Source organism: Pan troglodytes, chromosome 13 (assembly GCF_028858775.2).
Source record: "Pan troglodytes isolate AG18354 chromosome 13, NHGRI_mPanTro3-v2.0_pri, whole genome shotgun sequence".
In the NCBI taxonomy this organism is placed as follows: domain Eukaryota; kingdom Metazoa; phylum Chordata; class Mammalia; order Primates; family Hominidae; genus Pan; species Pan troglodytes.
Window position 1 is genome coordinate 116,998,900 of NC_072411.2, and position 17,996 is coordinate 117,016,895.

General features: G+C 36.0%; 1 protein-coding gene across 5 annotated transcripts in view; it reads right to left on the reverse strand.

The window, feature by feature from the left end:
• Positions 1 to 17,996, reverse strand: part of BARD1 (BRCA1 associated RING domain 1) — an 84,218-nt gene that overhangs the window by 14,530 nt on the left and 51,692 nt on the right. For all 5 annotated transcript variants that reach the window (XR_010149871.1, XR_010149872.1, XM_526019.7 and 2 more), the window contains 3 exons: positions 12,146 to 12,254; positions 5,446 to 5,578; positions 4,787 to 4,879 (listed from right to left, as the gene is read on the reverse strand). Coding sequence is in view for 3 of the 5 variants with exons in the window: in XM_526019.7 (XP_526019.3) it covers positions 4,787 to 4,879; positions 5,446 to 5,578; positions 12,146 to 12,254 (335 nt within the window). In the remaining 2 variants the exon portion in view is untranslated. The remainder of the gene's footprint in view (positions 1 to 4,786; positions 4,880 to 5,445; positions 5,579 to 12,145; positions 12,255 to 17,996) is intronic.

Genomic DNA, 17,996 nt, shown 5'->3' on the forward strand with positions numbered 1-17,996 from the left:
AAATACATGCAGGTTCTAATTTCCCTAATTAAGACCAAAGCCCTTCCCTATCCAATTAATCGTTAGAAAAGTGAAAATACTTCCAATTATTATTACAACTTGAAAATTTCAACGTATTAATTTATTCCTAGAGAACTTAAATTTGATCTAACAGGCACACACTATTTTTAAAACTGTTATAAACAAATAGCCCTCTTCAGTAACCCACCAATTTACTGCTCTTTGATTATTTTTTTACCCACATGCATGCACACATTTATATATTGTTGAAAGTGAAGATATAATTTGGATGTGTTTAAAATTTAAACAATTCTATTTTTCATAATCTTTTAGTCTTAATATTTATCATATTAAAAATATGCATTTTTTCCAGAGAGTATCTTCAGGCATTTCAGAATTTTCCTAATCTTTCATATGTAGGTTATATTCTCTACTTCTTGCTGTTAGAAGTAACACTGCAAATACTTTTTCTTTCATCTGTATTTCTTGCGTAGGATAAATTCTCAGAACTGGGACTATTAGATCAAAGGATGTTATTTTTTTTTATTCTTAGACAATCTTTGGTGGAAGCCTTCTGTCAGCATAAAGTTGCCTAATCAATCTTAATTTATACGAATGTTTTGTTTTTTTTTAATAATTAGCAAAGTTTGTATAGAATAAAAGTTGCATTTAATTTTAAAATTCCATAGTACTCTCAGTATCCATTTAAAGAAGCCAATTTGTTAGAATTTGTTTGAAAAGAATTAATGTGTTAGCCTGATTATGAGGTTATTTATTAAATGATGATGTAATGATTGTCTTCTAGGGTCCATCTCTCCTCAGCTAAAACAAAAATGAAAAAATACTCAATTTAGCCCTTCCCCATCTCACAGACATAAATCCAGTGTAAAATGTCTGGCACATTCCTTCAGTAATTCCCTTAGGTACTGGGGAATTTTACAACTTCTACAGCTGCAATTTTATTTAAACTTAGATGAGAGTGGGGAAGAGGGAAAGATTATTAAAGAAAAGATGACAGCCATCTGTTCTCCCCTTCATAATGAGATAAGAAAAGAAGATGTAGAATTAAATTTATTTTAGAAAAAAAGGCTAAGATACAAAAAAATTTTGAAAGCAGTGTACTAAAAGAATAGGTCAGTAGAAAACATTTTATCTTGGCCTAGTTTGCATCTTTAGGATACAGTTTCATCTTATTCATACTCTATGAGATTAGTAAGATGACTTATTTATATACCTTCTATTCTTTCATTCTTATCACCTCTTTAATACCAAAATCAACCTTGTATGAGGGTGGTGCTAATGGCCTGTGAGAAATTAGCACCCAGACTAGGACTAAAGTAGAGTCTCCCTCACCATTTTGATGTTGAAGGAGGGACTTTTCTTATCTATAGCTCCTATTTCTGTAAAATATAAAATAAGTATCATTCTGTAAAATATCTGTAAAAGAAATATAAGATAGACTGGATGGTCTGTAAAATTATGGCTTAGTCTCAGAATCCTCATGCTAAGTTCATTAATTATGGCACTGTAAGATACTCTGGATAAACAATGTAGGAAAATAAGAGATATTAACCAACTAAGACAGAACACTTCAACAGAAAACTTCTCATAGTTAAATTTGGACCCAATGGATCCAAATCTTTTGTATAATTCTTTTTGTTAAATGGTTTAGTTTATAAAATGTGTTGATTATCTATAGAGAAAATTACAAATAAAATTCTGCTTGAATCTATTTGGTTTATGAGAAATCCCATGAAAAGTTAATATGAAAGTTCCCTAATAGTTAATCCTGAAGTTTTGTCTACCAGCAAGTTAATGGACAGACTCAAACATGAGACCTAGTTTTAAAAAGTCATAAATCTTTAAAATTAATTTTGAAAGCTTTGGTCCACCTATCATCTTTTAATATGAATGGTTTTCAAATAGTTTTAAATAGCTCTGAAACAGTTTTAAAAATCAAACTGAGCCAGGTGCAGTGATGTGCACCCGTAGTACCAGTTACTCAGAAGGCTAAAGCTGGAGGATTGCTTGAGTGACACCTCATCTCTTAAAAAACAAACAAAGAATCAAACTGAGATGCTTAACACTGAGAACAGTATAGAAACTATGAGAAATATATATTAGGAAAGAACTATTTGAAGGTTCTTGCCTTCTTTTTGTAAACCCAGTGACTATTTAAAGGAAGTATCTCGAACTTTGAATCTGTTTCTCTTTGTACTCTATATTAGAAAATATGACGATATGAACTTCAGTAAGGGATTCCATCCATCCTTTATCCTAAAAGAACCATTGATATTAGAGGATGTTATTCACTACTGTCAGAATCACCAAATAGCACACGATTAAGTTAGTCCGAGTCCATCAGTGGTTCTATAAAAATGACACGGCCAAGATACTAAAGTGACAAAACCCACATTTCCCAAAGAAGGCATATTTTATGGAAATAAATCATGTAGCCTGTATATGTAACCAAATGCCACTTCAGCATATTCACAAGAACTAGACTCAAAAGTTAAGTGGTAAATGTCTTAACATTCAAAATTTCGTATGGCTTCTTTATTACTGCGACCTTACTATGATGAAAATCTATTTCTTCTTATAACCACTGGAAAGGTTTCTGGCACAGGTTTGATACAAAAGCATCCCTAATCATGAAACCATTTTAAATGAATGTTTTAAACACTGAGGCTCAATAAGACTTTCACAGATTTAAAAGGAAAAAGAAAGTTCAAAACTAAGTGAGACAAATTAGTCCAATTACTTATACTTCTCAAACTCGTCATAACTAGGAGGGACTAATTAATAGGGATTGATGAGAACAGATGAAGTGGCATTGCTAGTCACAGCCTCTTAGCTGGATCAGACTGCATTGGTTGAGACAAGCATCACAAGAAAAGAAGTGGTAGCTGTATTTGAAAATGACATGAATACCAATTGATGAAAGGAAACTGTTTTACAAACCAAATCAACTTCAAACTACAGATTAAATTAATAACATAATTAAGATCTTGATAAATCAGGCATTCTACCATAAAACCTTCAAAGCACAAAGCCATAAAACCATTTTTATAAACTAATTTTAATCCATCAGTTGCTTCATAAAGAGTTTCAATAAATATACCCACTGTTCTTTCTTAACATCTTATTTAAAAATAATTACAGTCACAGGAAGTTTCAAAGGAATGTACAGAGATGTCCCACGTACTTTTCCTTCAGTGTCCAATGTTAACATCTAACACCGCTATAACATAATACCAACAAATTGAGTTCAATACGATCCATAGAGCTTATTCAGATTTCACTAGTTATTTATTTTTTTTTGAGATGGAGTTTCACTCTGTTGCCCAGGCTGGAGTGCAGTGGCGCCATCTCGGCTCACTGCAACCTCCACCTCCCGGGGTCAAGTGATTCTCCTGCCTCAGCCTCCCAAGTGGCTGGGATTACAGGCATGTGCCACCACGCCTGGCTCATTTTTCTATTTTTAGTAGAGAAGGGGGTTTGCCATGTTGGCCTGGCTGGTCTCCCTGCCTCGGTCGCCCAAAGTGCTAAGATTACAGGCATGAGCTACCGTGCCTTGCCTGATTTCACTGGTTATAAATGCACTTGTTTGCATAATTTTATCTCAGGTAGTCTTGTGTTACATGAACACCACTAACATCAAGATACGCAACTGTATTGCTCCCCACATTCCTCCGCTGTAACCACTAATCTTTTGTAACTACTAATCTTTTGTAAACAATTAATAAACAAAAAAAGGTCAATCCACTGTTCTATGTTAGCCATAGTATCAAAAGTAGATATGTTAACTATTAAGGAGTAGAAAATAATCGTGTATCAGCTTTCTTTTCATTTTAAGTCCCAAGAGAATCCAAGTAGAAATGTAAATGAGTGACAGCAGGGAAGGTGACAGGCAGCTCTGAAGGTGATGGTGGGTTGACTATCAGCAAGAAGAGGGGAACAGGTATACATTTTCAGTGGAGGTTGAGATAGCTGGTATAGTGACTCCAACTAAAGTAGTAAAAGGCAGTCAATTTCCCAACGGCTTCCTAAAAATACTGGATTAAATTAACTAAGACCAAAAGGGTGTTATGCAGGTAATCATAAAGGAAAAGCAATAAATTGCTTTCATTTCACAGACATGTCATGCAGTATATTTAAAACATGTGTTATTAAATTCAATATATCATTTAACAGTAACATGAATCGCTTAGGCTTAAAAGTATACTATGTACTCCATTTACTTTTCATTGAAATAGTTGGTATTGTAGGAAAAAAGACTTTAAAACCAGAACATATGTATATACATTTACTAAGGACATCTAAATGACACCATAAATATGAGAAGCTTTTTCTTTTTTTCTTTTTTTTGAGACGGAGTCTCATTCTGTTGCCCAGGCTGGAGTGCAGTGGCGTGATCTCGGCCCACTGCAAGCTCCACCTCCTGGGTTCACACCATTCTCCTGCCTCAGCCTCCCGAGTAGCTGGGACTACAGGAGCCCGCCACCATGCCCGGCTAATTTTTTTGCATTTTTAGTAGAGATGGGGTTTCACCGTGTTAGCCAGGATGATCTCAATCTCCTGGCCTTGTGATCTGCCCGCCTGGGCCTCCCAAAGTGCTGGGATTACAGGCGTGAGCCACTGCGCCCGGCCAGAAGCTTTTTCAAAATGCAGTGACTAACCAGAGGTAAGAAAATTAACATCAAGTTCCTTAATCACAGGCATTAATAACCATGAAAAACAAAACTAGTCTAATTCATTTCTTAATTTTCTCAAATCCAACACTTACATTCAAATTTTAGAATCCAGCATCCATTGAGAATCCCAAGCATACACTTCAAGGTACTTTGAACTGCATCACCAGGAACAACAACATGAGTTACTAAAATACAAAAAAAGCAGTGAGAGAAAGAAAGATATAAGCCAAAGTATTTCTTTGGCCTGTTTTTATAACTAATCTGTATTTTGTAAGCTTATATCTGAATCTTCAAAGGTAACAATTTTTACACTTAAGTGTAAGACTACTTCTATTTAGTATCTAGTTCTCTAACCTGGCCATCAATCTGAAAAATCAGATCATAAACCATATATCTTAAAGCCATATTGGCAAACACAAATTTTTATTTTATTTTCAAATTACAGCTAAGGGATTATGACATTACACTGCACAACAATTTATTTGTCATTAGCAAAAGTCACAAATTTGCTCTTCTGAAATACTGTCTTGTCCTAAAATATATGCAAACCTTTAAACTTTACATTTCCTAACTACGCTGTTGTCTATAAGTAGTTTATTACTGAAAAAAAATTTAGATTTATTACAAGATGCAAAGTATACAGCCATCTCCCAATGGTTAAAACATATGTAAATTATCAAAGGTAGTTCTCCAAAAGGATCATCTATTTAACATTTTTTCTACCCCCCATCCCAAAATTCAAAATCCTCACCTGTACTGTCAAATTCAGTATATTTTTTAGCCTTAAGAATTGCTGCAAGCTCACTGAGCATTTTCTGTTGTTCTGAAGACAGCCCACTGCCTATAAGTACAAGAGGTCCATCCCTACGCTGCCCAGTGTTCATCTGTTAATATAAAAGGAGATGCCAGTGTTAAAAACATTAGACGACTAGACAAAGACATTAAACAGACTGTTACTTGATATAAGCTTGAATTTCATTACTTAGTTTACTCTAATAATTTTCAATAATTTCCATTGAATCTACACCCAGAACCTTTTAAATAATTTTTTTCTCTTTATTTTTCCCTCAAGAAAATGTCAATTGTGATAGCTCTCTATAGCCAGGGCATCTCATTTCTTCAATTTTAAATTGGGTCTCTCTAGGGTTTTACTTCATTCTGTCACCAGTAAGTCTTTTTCTTTTCCCAAGTAACTTAAAATATCCACTTAAAATCAGCAATTCCCTATTCCACCTCCACTAACTTGTCCCAATAGAGTTAAAATCAAACTTGGTCTGTTTAGTTTAAACTGAGATTATCTGAAAAAACAAAGAATGCCAAGGCTTCTAGAACAGTGCTGACCTCAAAAATAGAAAACAAATTAGCATCAAAATAGTAACCCCTCAAAACTAGGAAAAGATAAAAACAGACAAGTTAATTCAAAACTTAGGAGATCAGATGCATAAATAGTAAGAAGTCCATGCAGCTCACGACTAAGAAAGAAGTGCTGTAACAAAGACTAATAGTTTCACTTTAAAATCTAGACTTAGAATTCACAGAAGACAAAAAAGACAAAAATAAAGAGAAGGTAAGAGTGGACAGCATTAAAGCTGAGAAGTGAAAGACTCAAGGAAACAATATATGTCCATATATATATATTTCCATAAAAGTGTTTGTAAATGACAGAATTCAGCACTTAAAAGTTCAGCTCATCTTTCCTAGTCACTAAATTGTTAGATGATGTAACCACATCTAACCTAAACGCTATAAACCCTCCTCACATAGACCTAAAACCATTAAAAACCCTAGAAGAAAACCTAGGCATTACCATTCAGGACATAGGCATGGGCAAGGACTTCATGTCTAAAACACCAAAAGCAATGGCAACAAAAGACAAAATTGACAAATGGGATCTAATTAAACTAAAGAGCTTCTGCACAGCAAAAGAAACTACCATCAGAGTGAACAGGCAACCTACAGAATGGGAGAAAATTTTTGCAACCTACTCATCTGACAAAGGGCTAATATCCAGTATCTACAATGAACTCAAACAAATTTACAAGAAAAAAACAAACAACCCCATCAACAAGTGGGCGAAGGATATGAACAGACACTTCTCAAAAGAAGACATTTATGCAGCCAAAAAACACATGAAAAAATGCTCACCATCACTGGCCATCAGAGAAATGCAAATCAAAACCACAATGAGATACCATCTCACACCAGTTAGAATGGCGATCATTAAAAAGTCAGCAAACAACAGGTGTTGGAGAGGATGTGGAGAAATAGGAACACTTTTACACTGTTGGTGGGACTGTAAACTAGTTCAACCTTTGTGGAAGTCAGTGTGGCGATTCCTCAGGGATCTAGAAATAGAAATACTATTTGACCCAGCCATCCCTACTGGGTATATACCCAAAGGATTATAAATCATGCTGCTATAAAGACACATGCACACGTACGTTTATTGCGGCACTATTCACAATAGCAAAGACTTGGAACCAACCCAAATGTCCAACAACGATAGACTGGATTAAGAAAATGTGGCACATATATACCATGGAATACTATGCAGCCATAAAAAAGGATGAGTTCATGTCCTTTGTAGGGACATGGACGAAACTGGAAACCATCATTCTCAGCAAACTATTACAAGGATAAAAAACCAAACACTGCATGTTCTCACTCATAGGTGGGAATTGAACAATGAGAACACATGGACACAGGAAGGGGAACATCACACTCTGGGGACTGTTGTGGGGTGGGGGGAGGGGGGAGGGATAGCATTAGGAGATATACCTAATGCTAAATGACGAGTTAATGGGTGCAGCACACCAACATGACACATGTATACATACGTAACAAACCTGCACGTTGTGCACATGTACCCTAAAACTTAAAGTATAATAATAATAAAATAAAATAAAATAAAAAATTTAAAAATTAAAAAAGGAAAATATTCAGTGTACTTTATGGATTGTTCAATTACTCTTTGATAATATTTAAAAACACTACAGTATTTCAAAAATTCTTACGTTACACAAATACCATAAAAATAGCTCTAAACAGAACACATAACTTCTCAATTTATATAACTCCACTTCAGCTACATTAGTTCTCTGCACAAAACACAAGAGTGAAAAAGATATCATTTCTAAATATAGCATATGATACTATTTCTACCAACCCAAGGAAAGCACCAAAGTGGGTCAAGTATTTTCCTATCATACTTTTAAAAATTTGCATAAAAAATAGAAACTGGCACTAATTTCTCACAGTTAAAGAGTGCTATAATAAAACACAAAGCAAACAGCTGCCAAAGCCACATGTCTGATTTGGGGTGAGGTGGCATGGGGGCTGGGGATTTGACTTGAATAAGCATAGGTCTCTGACCCATGAGGCTCAAAAGAGGTACAAAAAACACCCCAAAGGTTTAATACCCTGATTTTATAGAGATTAGATACTATGTTCATTAGCATTAAATTCAAAGGAATAATTAAGTAGGGTACTTTTTCTTAGATAAAATCATTAGTTTTTCTTAAGTTCATCAAAAATGGGGTTAAAAAATCTAGAAAAAAAATTAAAAAGATAAACATGCTGCTTAAAATGAATCACAAACAGAGAAGTCTCAAAATGAATGAATGATAAGGAGTTTTTTAAATTTTTAAAAGATTAGAGGTTGCTTCTCAAAGCAGATTTCCAACAGCCACTAAATTTTACTTAAAATACAAAAATTCTAAAGAGAAAGGAGAGAAATTCAAACCCCTTCCTTTAGGGAAGCAGTGAGCTGCTTCCCTAAAGCAGCTCACTGGAGATCACTGATTTAAAGGGTTCCCAATGACGCTACCAAGCACTTGTGCTTGTTTCAGAGGCAGGTATGTATCATAAAGAATACTCTAATGCTCCTTCATGCATTCAGCACACACTTACTGAACACTCAGTATGTGCCAAACACTGTTCTCAATGCTAGGGCTACTATAGTAAACAAAAGAGCCAGCCCCTGCCCTCACACAGTTTATATTCTAGTTGAGAGGGGAAAATAACACAAGAAAATAAAAATACATTACATCAAATGAGAAATAGTATGGTACAACACACCAGGGGAAGGGGGTTAGACAGCACTGGGAGGTTGCTATTTACTATGCAGTGGCACAGAGTCCTCTCTGCTAAGACAATGCTAGAGCTGGGTCTGAAGGGTGTGAGGAAGCTGGCCATGGGAACATCTAGTTCCTGGAAAAAAAAAAAACTAAACAAGTGGTGCTGCACACCTGAAATGAGAGTATGTTTGGTGCACTCAAGACACAGTAAGGCAGCCCATGTGACTGAAAAAGAGTGAGTGAAGAAGAGACTGGTAGTGGCCGGGGGAAGGTACATTCCAGAGGTTCCATCTTTAAGGACTGCACATTAAGAAACTACCCTTTAAACCTGAAGGACTTGATATTATCTTTTCCTTAGCCAAGTACCAACCATTAAGACAGTAAATAGTAATACTCAAAAGGCCATGTCTACATGACATGCCCGAAGTATAGGTCTCTTCCATGTAATAAAAACCCTCCTTTTCTGAAAGGCACTGCCACCCCCAGACTCCAAGAATACCATAAAGATATCTTTATTCTTGACACATTTAGAATAATCATTTTCCAGCTTTTACATAAAAGGAACATCAGCAAAGGACAACTTGGTTATGCTATGCTCTGTCAGACTTCAAGTACAAATGAAGAAAACAAGTCAATTTATAGTTGCTGAGTACGGTGGGACTGAATTGAGTACCGACCTAAGTTTTAAGAAATGTGAGTTCTAACTGGTCCATTAATAAAGAAAAAAAAACCTTTTTTTTTTTTTAAATGGCTGGTTAACCCTGGGGCAAATCATAGCCTCTTTAGGTCTCACTTTTCTCATTTGTAAAGTGAGAAAATTAAACTGCTGATTTCTAGCTTCTCTTCCAATTCATTACCAAAACTATAGTTTGGAACAGATTTATAAGGCTGAAGTCTAAAGCAGAAGACATAGGGTTTTCAAGATATGAAAGCAACTAGCTCATGAAAGCATCTATGAGAGTATCAAACTGTAGCTACCTTAGGCTACCTCCTTATCTTAAACAGTGGCATCTACTACTACTCTTGTTAATGATCCTTGACCTCAGCTCCTCCCTTTCTGTTACTTTCCCCCATCTGAGCAGTACTGGGATCTGGTGAGTCTACCAACTCTCTCTAAAACTCCTCTTCTTCTCTCCATCCCCACATAACTACCATCTATAATTCCAGTCCTCAGCATTTCAAACCTGGTCTCCACTACTGCAGCCTCCCAATCAGCCTTCAGTCTCTTCCCACTCCCAGATAGCCTGCAGACAGTCCTATTTCAGTTATAAACACACTGAAGGTGCCCTATTAAGTCTAAACTCGTATCAGGGAATTTAAGGCTTTTCACAATCTGGTCCCAACCTAGCCCTTTACCCTGAATCCCTCTTAAACACACGTCATACTCCTCTCACAGTAAATGCTACAGTTTCTCAAATTCCTAAGGTCCTTTATGCCTCCTTGTCTCTGAGCAGCTGTTCCTTAGATTTGGGCTGCCATTCTCACTTTGTACACCTGATTGCAGTGGGGAATGTTGGCTGTTACACTCAAAATCTATTGCTCACTTCCTCCACACTAACAGAAGCCCAGTTTTGTTCAGGTAGCCTCCCTTTCAAAGACTGACCCTATCCTCCAGCCCCAGGAGGGGCTGTCAAAATCAATTTCTGACAATAAGACACAGGGGAAGTCCACGGAAAGGCTTCAGGGAAAGACTTTAGTGTCTCTTTTTCAGTTGGCCACTGTCATATCTAGAATTGTGGCAATCATTCGACAACCATTAAAGGAAACTTCTTACTGAGGACAAATCCCCCAAACTGAGGATGGCAAGGTAAAGAGATACAAAGAATTTGGTTCCTTGATGCAACCACTAAGTGCTAAATTAAGCAAATGCAGAGCTACCCTGCATTGGGATTAATTCTATATAAAGTAATAAATTGTCTTCAAGCATTTGAGAAAAGGTTTTCTGTTACTGGCAGCCAGCAGCATTCTATTAGACACTCTGCTAAAATGTTTACCCTGAAAGACTTAGGACACCTTTCTCTGTGAAATTCTCTGTGTGTATACATATATATATACACACATATGTGTGTGTGTGTGTGTGTATATATATATATATATTTTTTTTTTGAGACAGTCTTGTTCTGTTACCCAGGATGGAATGCAGTGGCGTGATCTCGGCTCACTGCAACCTTTACTTCCCGGGTTCAATCAATTATCGTGCCTCAGTCTCCCTAGTAGCTGGGACTACAGACGCGTACCGCCACACTCAGCTAATTTTTGTATTTTTCATAGAGATGGGATGGGGTTTCACCACGTTGACCAAGCAGGTCTCAGACTCCTGACCTCAAGTGATCCACCCACCCCAGCCTCCCAAAGTGCTGGGATTACAGGTGCGATCCACTGCACCTGGCCTTTCTGTGAAATTTTTCCTGACATCTCCTGTAGTTTCTACTTACTTTGATTCTACTGTATATTTTTATAGCTTATTTTGCAAATTTATTACAATGTACAGTAAAAGTTTTTATATCTGAAATCCCTGCTAAGCTATGGGTTCCTAAGAAACAGGCATTCTTTCCACTTTATCTCTAGCTTGTACCTCTCTCCTAAGCTCCAGACTTTCATATGCAATGATCTATTCGATATCTCCCTTTCATGTTTTACAGACATCAAATTGGCACATAGAACTATTGATTTCCTTCTCCATGGCAACAAATGGCATTACCATCTACTTCCCTGCTAAGGTCATACTTATTCCATTCTTTTCCCACACTTCATATGTAATCTATCCGAAAGTCCCGTTTAGATGCTCGCTAGTCTCCAGCAATAACAAACTTCTTTCTAACCTTCCAACATACCAGCCTCATTCACTGAAGGGCCTATACACTGTGTCCTCCAGATAGTCACCTGGCAGCCTCCTCACTTCAACATTCAGGTTTCAATTCAAATCAGTGCTTTAAGGCTCCACTCTGTGACCCTAGCTAAAGCAATGGCCTTGCAGAAGCCCACTACCTCCATCCAACGACACTCTACAACATCTTCGAAACACTCATGTCTAAGTGTCTGAAATTATTTTATTTATATTAGTTCAATATTTACAGTTTGTCTCTTTCCTACCTCTCACCAGATGGTAAGCACCTCCCTGAGAATAAGAGTTCTACCAGTCATATTCATTGTTTTATGAATGCTGCCTAAAATACAGAGCGGGCTCAATAAGTATTTCTAGATGGTCGTACTGTGATTATGTCTTTGAATCCACAGTAGCTAATACTCAGGAAGTGCTCAATAATTGTTTGGTGAATGTAAGCAATTGGTCAAATGGAAATTTTTCTATTATGTTCCTTTCATAACCAATTTTAATAAAATATATAAATGTCCCAAAGCTAAATCCATACTTACTACTGAGCAGTGGCTAGCTGAGGATGATTCATTCTTCTCTGGTAGCAGCAATAGCGATTTCATACTTTCATCGTCTGTATAATCGACAGGCCGCAGACCAAATATATTACTGGTAAAATAAGTGCAGATGTGTTTAAGTAAGTCAAATGTGTGACTCGACTCAATTTTTCAACATCCTTAATAATATACAATTTTAACTAAAATAAATTACTCAGAACTCATATTAGGCAGAAGAATCTAGAATCAAAAGCTGCTGAACTCAAAGGAGAAATGATGTAAAATTTCAGTTTGACATCAGATTATAGGGATTGTTTTTATTGAATATAGTATTATGAATTTTTCACAACTGTATTTTGCATTCTTATTCATATTAAAATATGGCTTCATAATCACCAATCACTATGAGTGACAGACTTTCAAATGCCAATAAAAATCATTTACTATAGCTATTATAGGCCATATAGTCTTTATAAACCAATAAAAAATTAGATAAATTCACAGGACAGGGATTTTGTTCTACTAGAAGGAAAATTATGCCACATAACAAACAGTTTAATAATATAGTGAACAGGGTACTTTAAAAATTAATTTAAACATGTGTGCATACAATAACCTATAATAATCACAACCATCGCAGAACAAAGTATTATGGCTCAGAGAGATACAAACTTCTCAGCATGTACTAATTCACAAGTCACAGAATGTTACGCTGGAAGAGATTTTAGAGATCCCAGTTTGATCCTGTTCAAGATAAGAAAAAAAAGAGAGAAGAACAAGTTCCAATGGCTTAACTAAGGTCATATTCTCCTTGGTCAATTTCACTGAAATTAAATATTGCCCAGCCTAAAGTCTTTCAATTATAAGTAACTTGTTAAAACTAAAGGACTTCTGTCTACTATTCTGTTCCTTACATATGGTTTCAGAATATGATTTAAATACACTATACCATGGCAATAAGTTTTCAAAATGAGCAATTCTTTTATAGTCTTCTATGTTTTTTTTAAAGATTATGCTATATTCATATAATGGCCACAGAAGTTCATGTGAAAATCCAATGCGGTAAATGGGACATGAAGTTATAAACATGGTATAATACTAATTCTGTAAATTGTATCAAATGTATAGAGAAAGATCTGGAAGGAAACAGAGAGAAACATTAGGGGAAGTGAAAGGTAGAAAAATGCCAATTCCGTTTGATGCTGCAGAGAGATCATGTAGATGAGGGATATAAGCATCTACTGAGTTCACAGACAAGGTCACTAATGACCTTGGTGAAAACTGTTTTGATGGCAGAGTGGGAAAAGAAAGCTAATGTATTAGAATAAGAAATGAACCACAGCAAATGTTTCTCTAATGACTGCAATTCGTGACTATCAGGTCCAATTGCTTTCTTCTTTGGATAGTCCTGGGTAAACACCGACAAGTTTGTATTCTGACTCTTCTTTATGTCCAAGTCCAACAACCTTCCTCTGGCAACAGTCTTTCTCCAGCCAAGATATAATACAGTGGATTGCATTTCAGCTTTATAATTTAAAACAAAGTGACACATGTCACAGTATACATTTACAGCAGACAATCTCAGGGTATTTTAAAAGAAACTCATCCACTATTCTTGATACTTCCTAATTCATTCTCTAAATTATTATGCTCATATACCAACTACACAATCTCCTCACCCACATATGCTATACATATGACAATCAAAAAATAGAAATCTGAGTTGAAGAACCAATGTTCTAGGTCTTAAACCACCAAGTGCAAAAATGAATAAACAAAACAACAACAACATATAATGGCCACATTATATGCCATCCAAAAAAAATAATAATAACTGCATAGCCATGATTGCACCATGGTACTCCAGCCTGAGCAAGAGATACTGTTCCAATGAAAAAAGAAAAAATGAGAAAAAAAAAAATCCATGCACACACTAGGACTTTTTGACAGAGACAAACATAGACCTTACACCTCAAAAAAATAAAATCTAAGAGCCCAATCAAGTGCACTTTAATGCACAGCAACTGAATCACATTAGCATAGTTATTTTACACATATTTGAAAAAAAGTGCATGATGACAACATGAAAAACTGTTCAAGTGCTTCTCAAAGTACCACCATCAGCAAGGGAGGAATATAAACCAAAAATCAACCAGTAAAACATGGTCTAAGCCAGTAAGATGATTTTACAAAGTGACTACCAGAGTTCCAATTTACATTTAGGATCCTTACTATACAAAGCTTATTATGTCATATGGTCTTAAAACATGTGGTTTCTCTGCTTGGATTATGGATGGCTTCTGCTCACACACAATTCACTAAACTCTTAGCCCTCCTGTAACGCTAATGAACTGAATGGCACATTACAAGTGCTACAGATGGAAAGATAATCAGTTAACCTCAGTCCTGCATCATGGGAAATAGAGCCTATTAAATCCAGTCATGTTGCTTCTGCTTTGTCATGAACCATTAAAATTTGGAAGTAGACGTAAGTTTACATGTGGGACATTCAAAGACCATAGCAAGAGAAGATGGGGCATGTGTAAGATTTCTTATTATTTGGGCACAATAATGTGTGCTTTCTTCCCATTGATGTATTTTAACAGACTAACACTTTAGTTAGAGAATTAGTGCGAAAAATCAATTTAAAATACACAGAGGTGGATTTTATTTACATTGTAAAACTAATAGGTACTACATACAGGAAAAGTTATGTTGAAACGTATCTCAGGAACTATTAACATGACTTATTACTAAATAGAGAAGTCAGTGATAAATACATTATTCTTCATCACTATACAAGGGAAGAAGACTCTTTTTTAGATTTACTACATCATGGACTCAAAATAGACATCAATAACTTGATTTGATATTTATTAGAATGGGTTACTGGGGAAGCTTATAAAATGGCTTTTTCTAAACACACTTAAATATAGTAAATTCTCTCTTTTCTAGCATGATTTAACCTAAAGTTTTACCAAACTAGGTGTTTTGGAGGGATACATAAGACTTAGAAAAACATTGTCCTTGCCTATAATCCTACTGAGGATAAACGTTCATTCAACAAACAGGTATCAAACTGATAAAGTATAAACCCAAACAAGTAATGAGGTGAAATAGAAGATAAGATTTAAATGGCCTTGATCCCAGGACTAGAAACTGGAATATGGTGGTTAACTGTTAAGGGGCCGTGTAGGGAATAAGCAACATGATTACTGAAATGGATGCAACTGATGGAAGAAAGCTTTCTATCAAACCTTCTAGGCACTGTGTGCTCATGTGTAGAAACCAAACACAGTATGAAAAACCAATGAAAAAATCAGGTATAAAGCAATGAACATTACAGACACAAAGTGTATGTTGCTGTGAAAATGGAAAGGCACGTGTCTACTAGCTAAATGACGTGGGTCAATGCAACACCAAAATATTTAAAACTATTTTGGAATATATGAAAATGTCGAGATCTTAACTGCTGAATTTACATCTAGTACACGACAGTATATTAATATCTTTTACATGTACCACTTTCGACAGTCAGTTCTTTTAATGCCTTATCAACGGACAGTCGCGAATTCAGTGAATTACAAATGATTATATGTAGATAATATACTTTACCTATACTGATAAGGTTTCGATTTGTGTCCCTGCCCAAATCTCATGTCAAATTATAATTCCCAATGCTGGAGGTGGGGCCTGGTGGGAAGTGACTGGATCATGGGGGCGGATTTCCTCCTTGCTGTTCTTGTGATAGTGATTGAGTCCTCACCAGATCTGGCTGTTTAAAAGGGTGTAGCACTAATGACCAGGAAAATGCAAATCAAAACCATATTGATACCACCTTACTCCTGCAAGAATGGGCATAATTAAAAAATAAAAAAATAACAGATGTTGGCATAGATGTGGTAAACAGGGAACACTTCTACACTGTTGGTGGAAATGTAAACTAGTACAACCACTATGGAAAACAGTGGAGATTCCTTAAAGAACTAAAAGTAGAGCTACCATTTGATCCAGCAATCCCACTACTGGGTATCTACCCAGAGGAAAAGAAGTCATGATATGAAAAAGATACATGCACATGCATGTTTATAGCAGCACAATTTGCAACTGCAAAAATGTGGAACCAACCCAAATGCCCATCAATCAATGAGTGGATAAAGAAACTGTGGTGTATATATACAATAGAATACCACTCAGCCATAAAAAGGAATGAACTAATGGCATTCACAGCAACCTGGATGGGACTGGAGACTATTATTCTAGGTGACGTAACTCAGGAGGGAAAATCAAACATTGTATGTTCTCATTCATAAGTGGAAGCTAAGCTATGGGGATGCAAAGGCATAAGAATGACACAACAGACTTCACGGACTCAGGGGGAAAAGGTGGGAAGGTGGTGAAGGATAAAAGACTACAAATTGGGTTCAGTGTGTCCTGCTCGGGTGATGGGTACACCACAATCTCACAAATCACCACTAAAAAACTTACTTGTGTAACCAAATACCTATGGAAATAAAAAAATTATAATAAATAAATAAATTAAAAGGCTGCAGCACCTCCTCGCCTCTTCCTCCTGCTCTGACCACGTAAGATGTGCCTGCTTCCCCTTCATCTTCCACCATGACTGTAAGTTTCCTGAGGCCCTTCCTGTATAGCCTGGGGAGCCATGAGCCAATTAGACCTCCTTTCCTTATAAATTACCCAGTCTCAGGTGTTTCACAGCAGTATGAAAAGGGACTAATACATATACTGAATCCTAAAAATTCGAAGGTTCTAATTTTTTTTCTGTTCCTTGACAACACAGTACACTGGCAGATTTCACCAGTTTTTTTTTTTCTAATGTACTCTTGCGCTATTCCTTTACCTATGATTTTAAATCATAATGTGGAAAATATGCTTTATAAAATCTTTAAAGATATGACTGGAGATTTTAAATTTTAAAATCTTGAACAGACAATCCAGGTGTTCATGTGTCATTGCTTTTTGCTATCTAAAATGTAGTATGAAATACTGGATGATTTGTTACTGATGTTGATAGATCCTATGTGAAAATGGATATATGTATTAATATACATAATGCATGATATATATATTGCATATATCAAAAGTAGCAATAATCGTTTATTTATTTAACACACATGGAATGAATATATTTGTATAAACAAGTAGGGGGAAAAGTCACAAACTCTGTTTTGCAATTAGTTTGGAAAATAGTCATCATTCAGCAAATACTTTGAAAAAAATGTACCAACAACTTTTGGCACTATAGAAACAATGTCCTCACAGAACTCAGAGGAGGAAAGCAGAGAGGCACACAGAAAAGGTTTTGCAGTCTGGTAAAGCTCCCCAGACCTGAAAGGGTAAGGAAGAAAAGCGGGTACACAAACAGAATAAGAATATCCTAGCAGACAGAAAAGTGTGTGAAGGACTTTAAGTGAGATAGCACTTAGAACTTTTTAGAACCACCAAAAAAAAAAAAAAAAGGAAAAAAGGGGGGAAAGGGAGAGTGAGAGAAAGAGAGGGAATGTACCACAGGAATATGAGGTACTCTCGAACTGTAAGCTATGGACAGATTATATAAGAACAAAGAGGAGGTGTTAAAGAGTTGGACTTCCTTCCAAAGGCAATAAGAAACCCTGAACAGCTTCCTAAATCATTGTAAGCAGGAGGGATGGCATCAACGCAGCATGGTAGTTAAGAGTTGGGGTTACCGAATAAGACTGTCTGAACTTACATTTCAGCCCTGCCACTCAAAAGTCTTATGACTTTACATGAATTACTTAAATCCCCTGTGCCTGTTTCCTCATTTATAAGATGGAAATAATAACACTACCTATTTTACAGGATTGTTGCC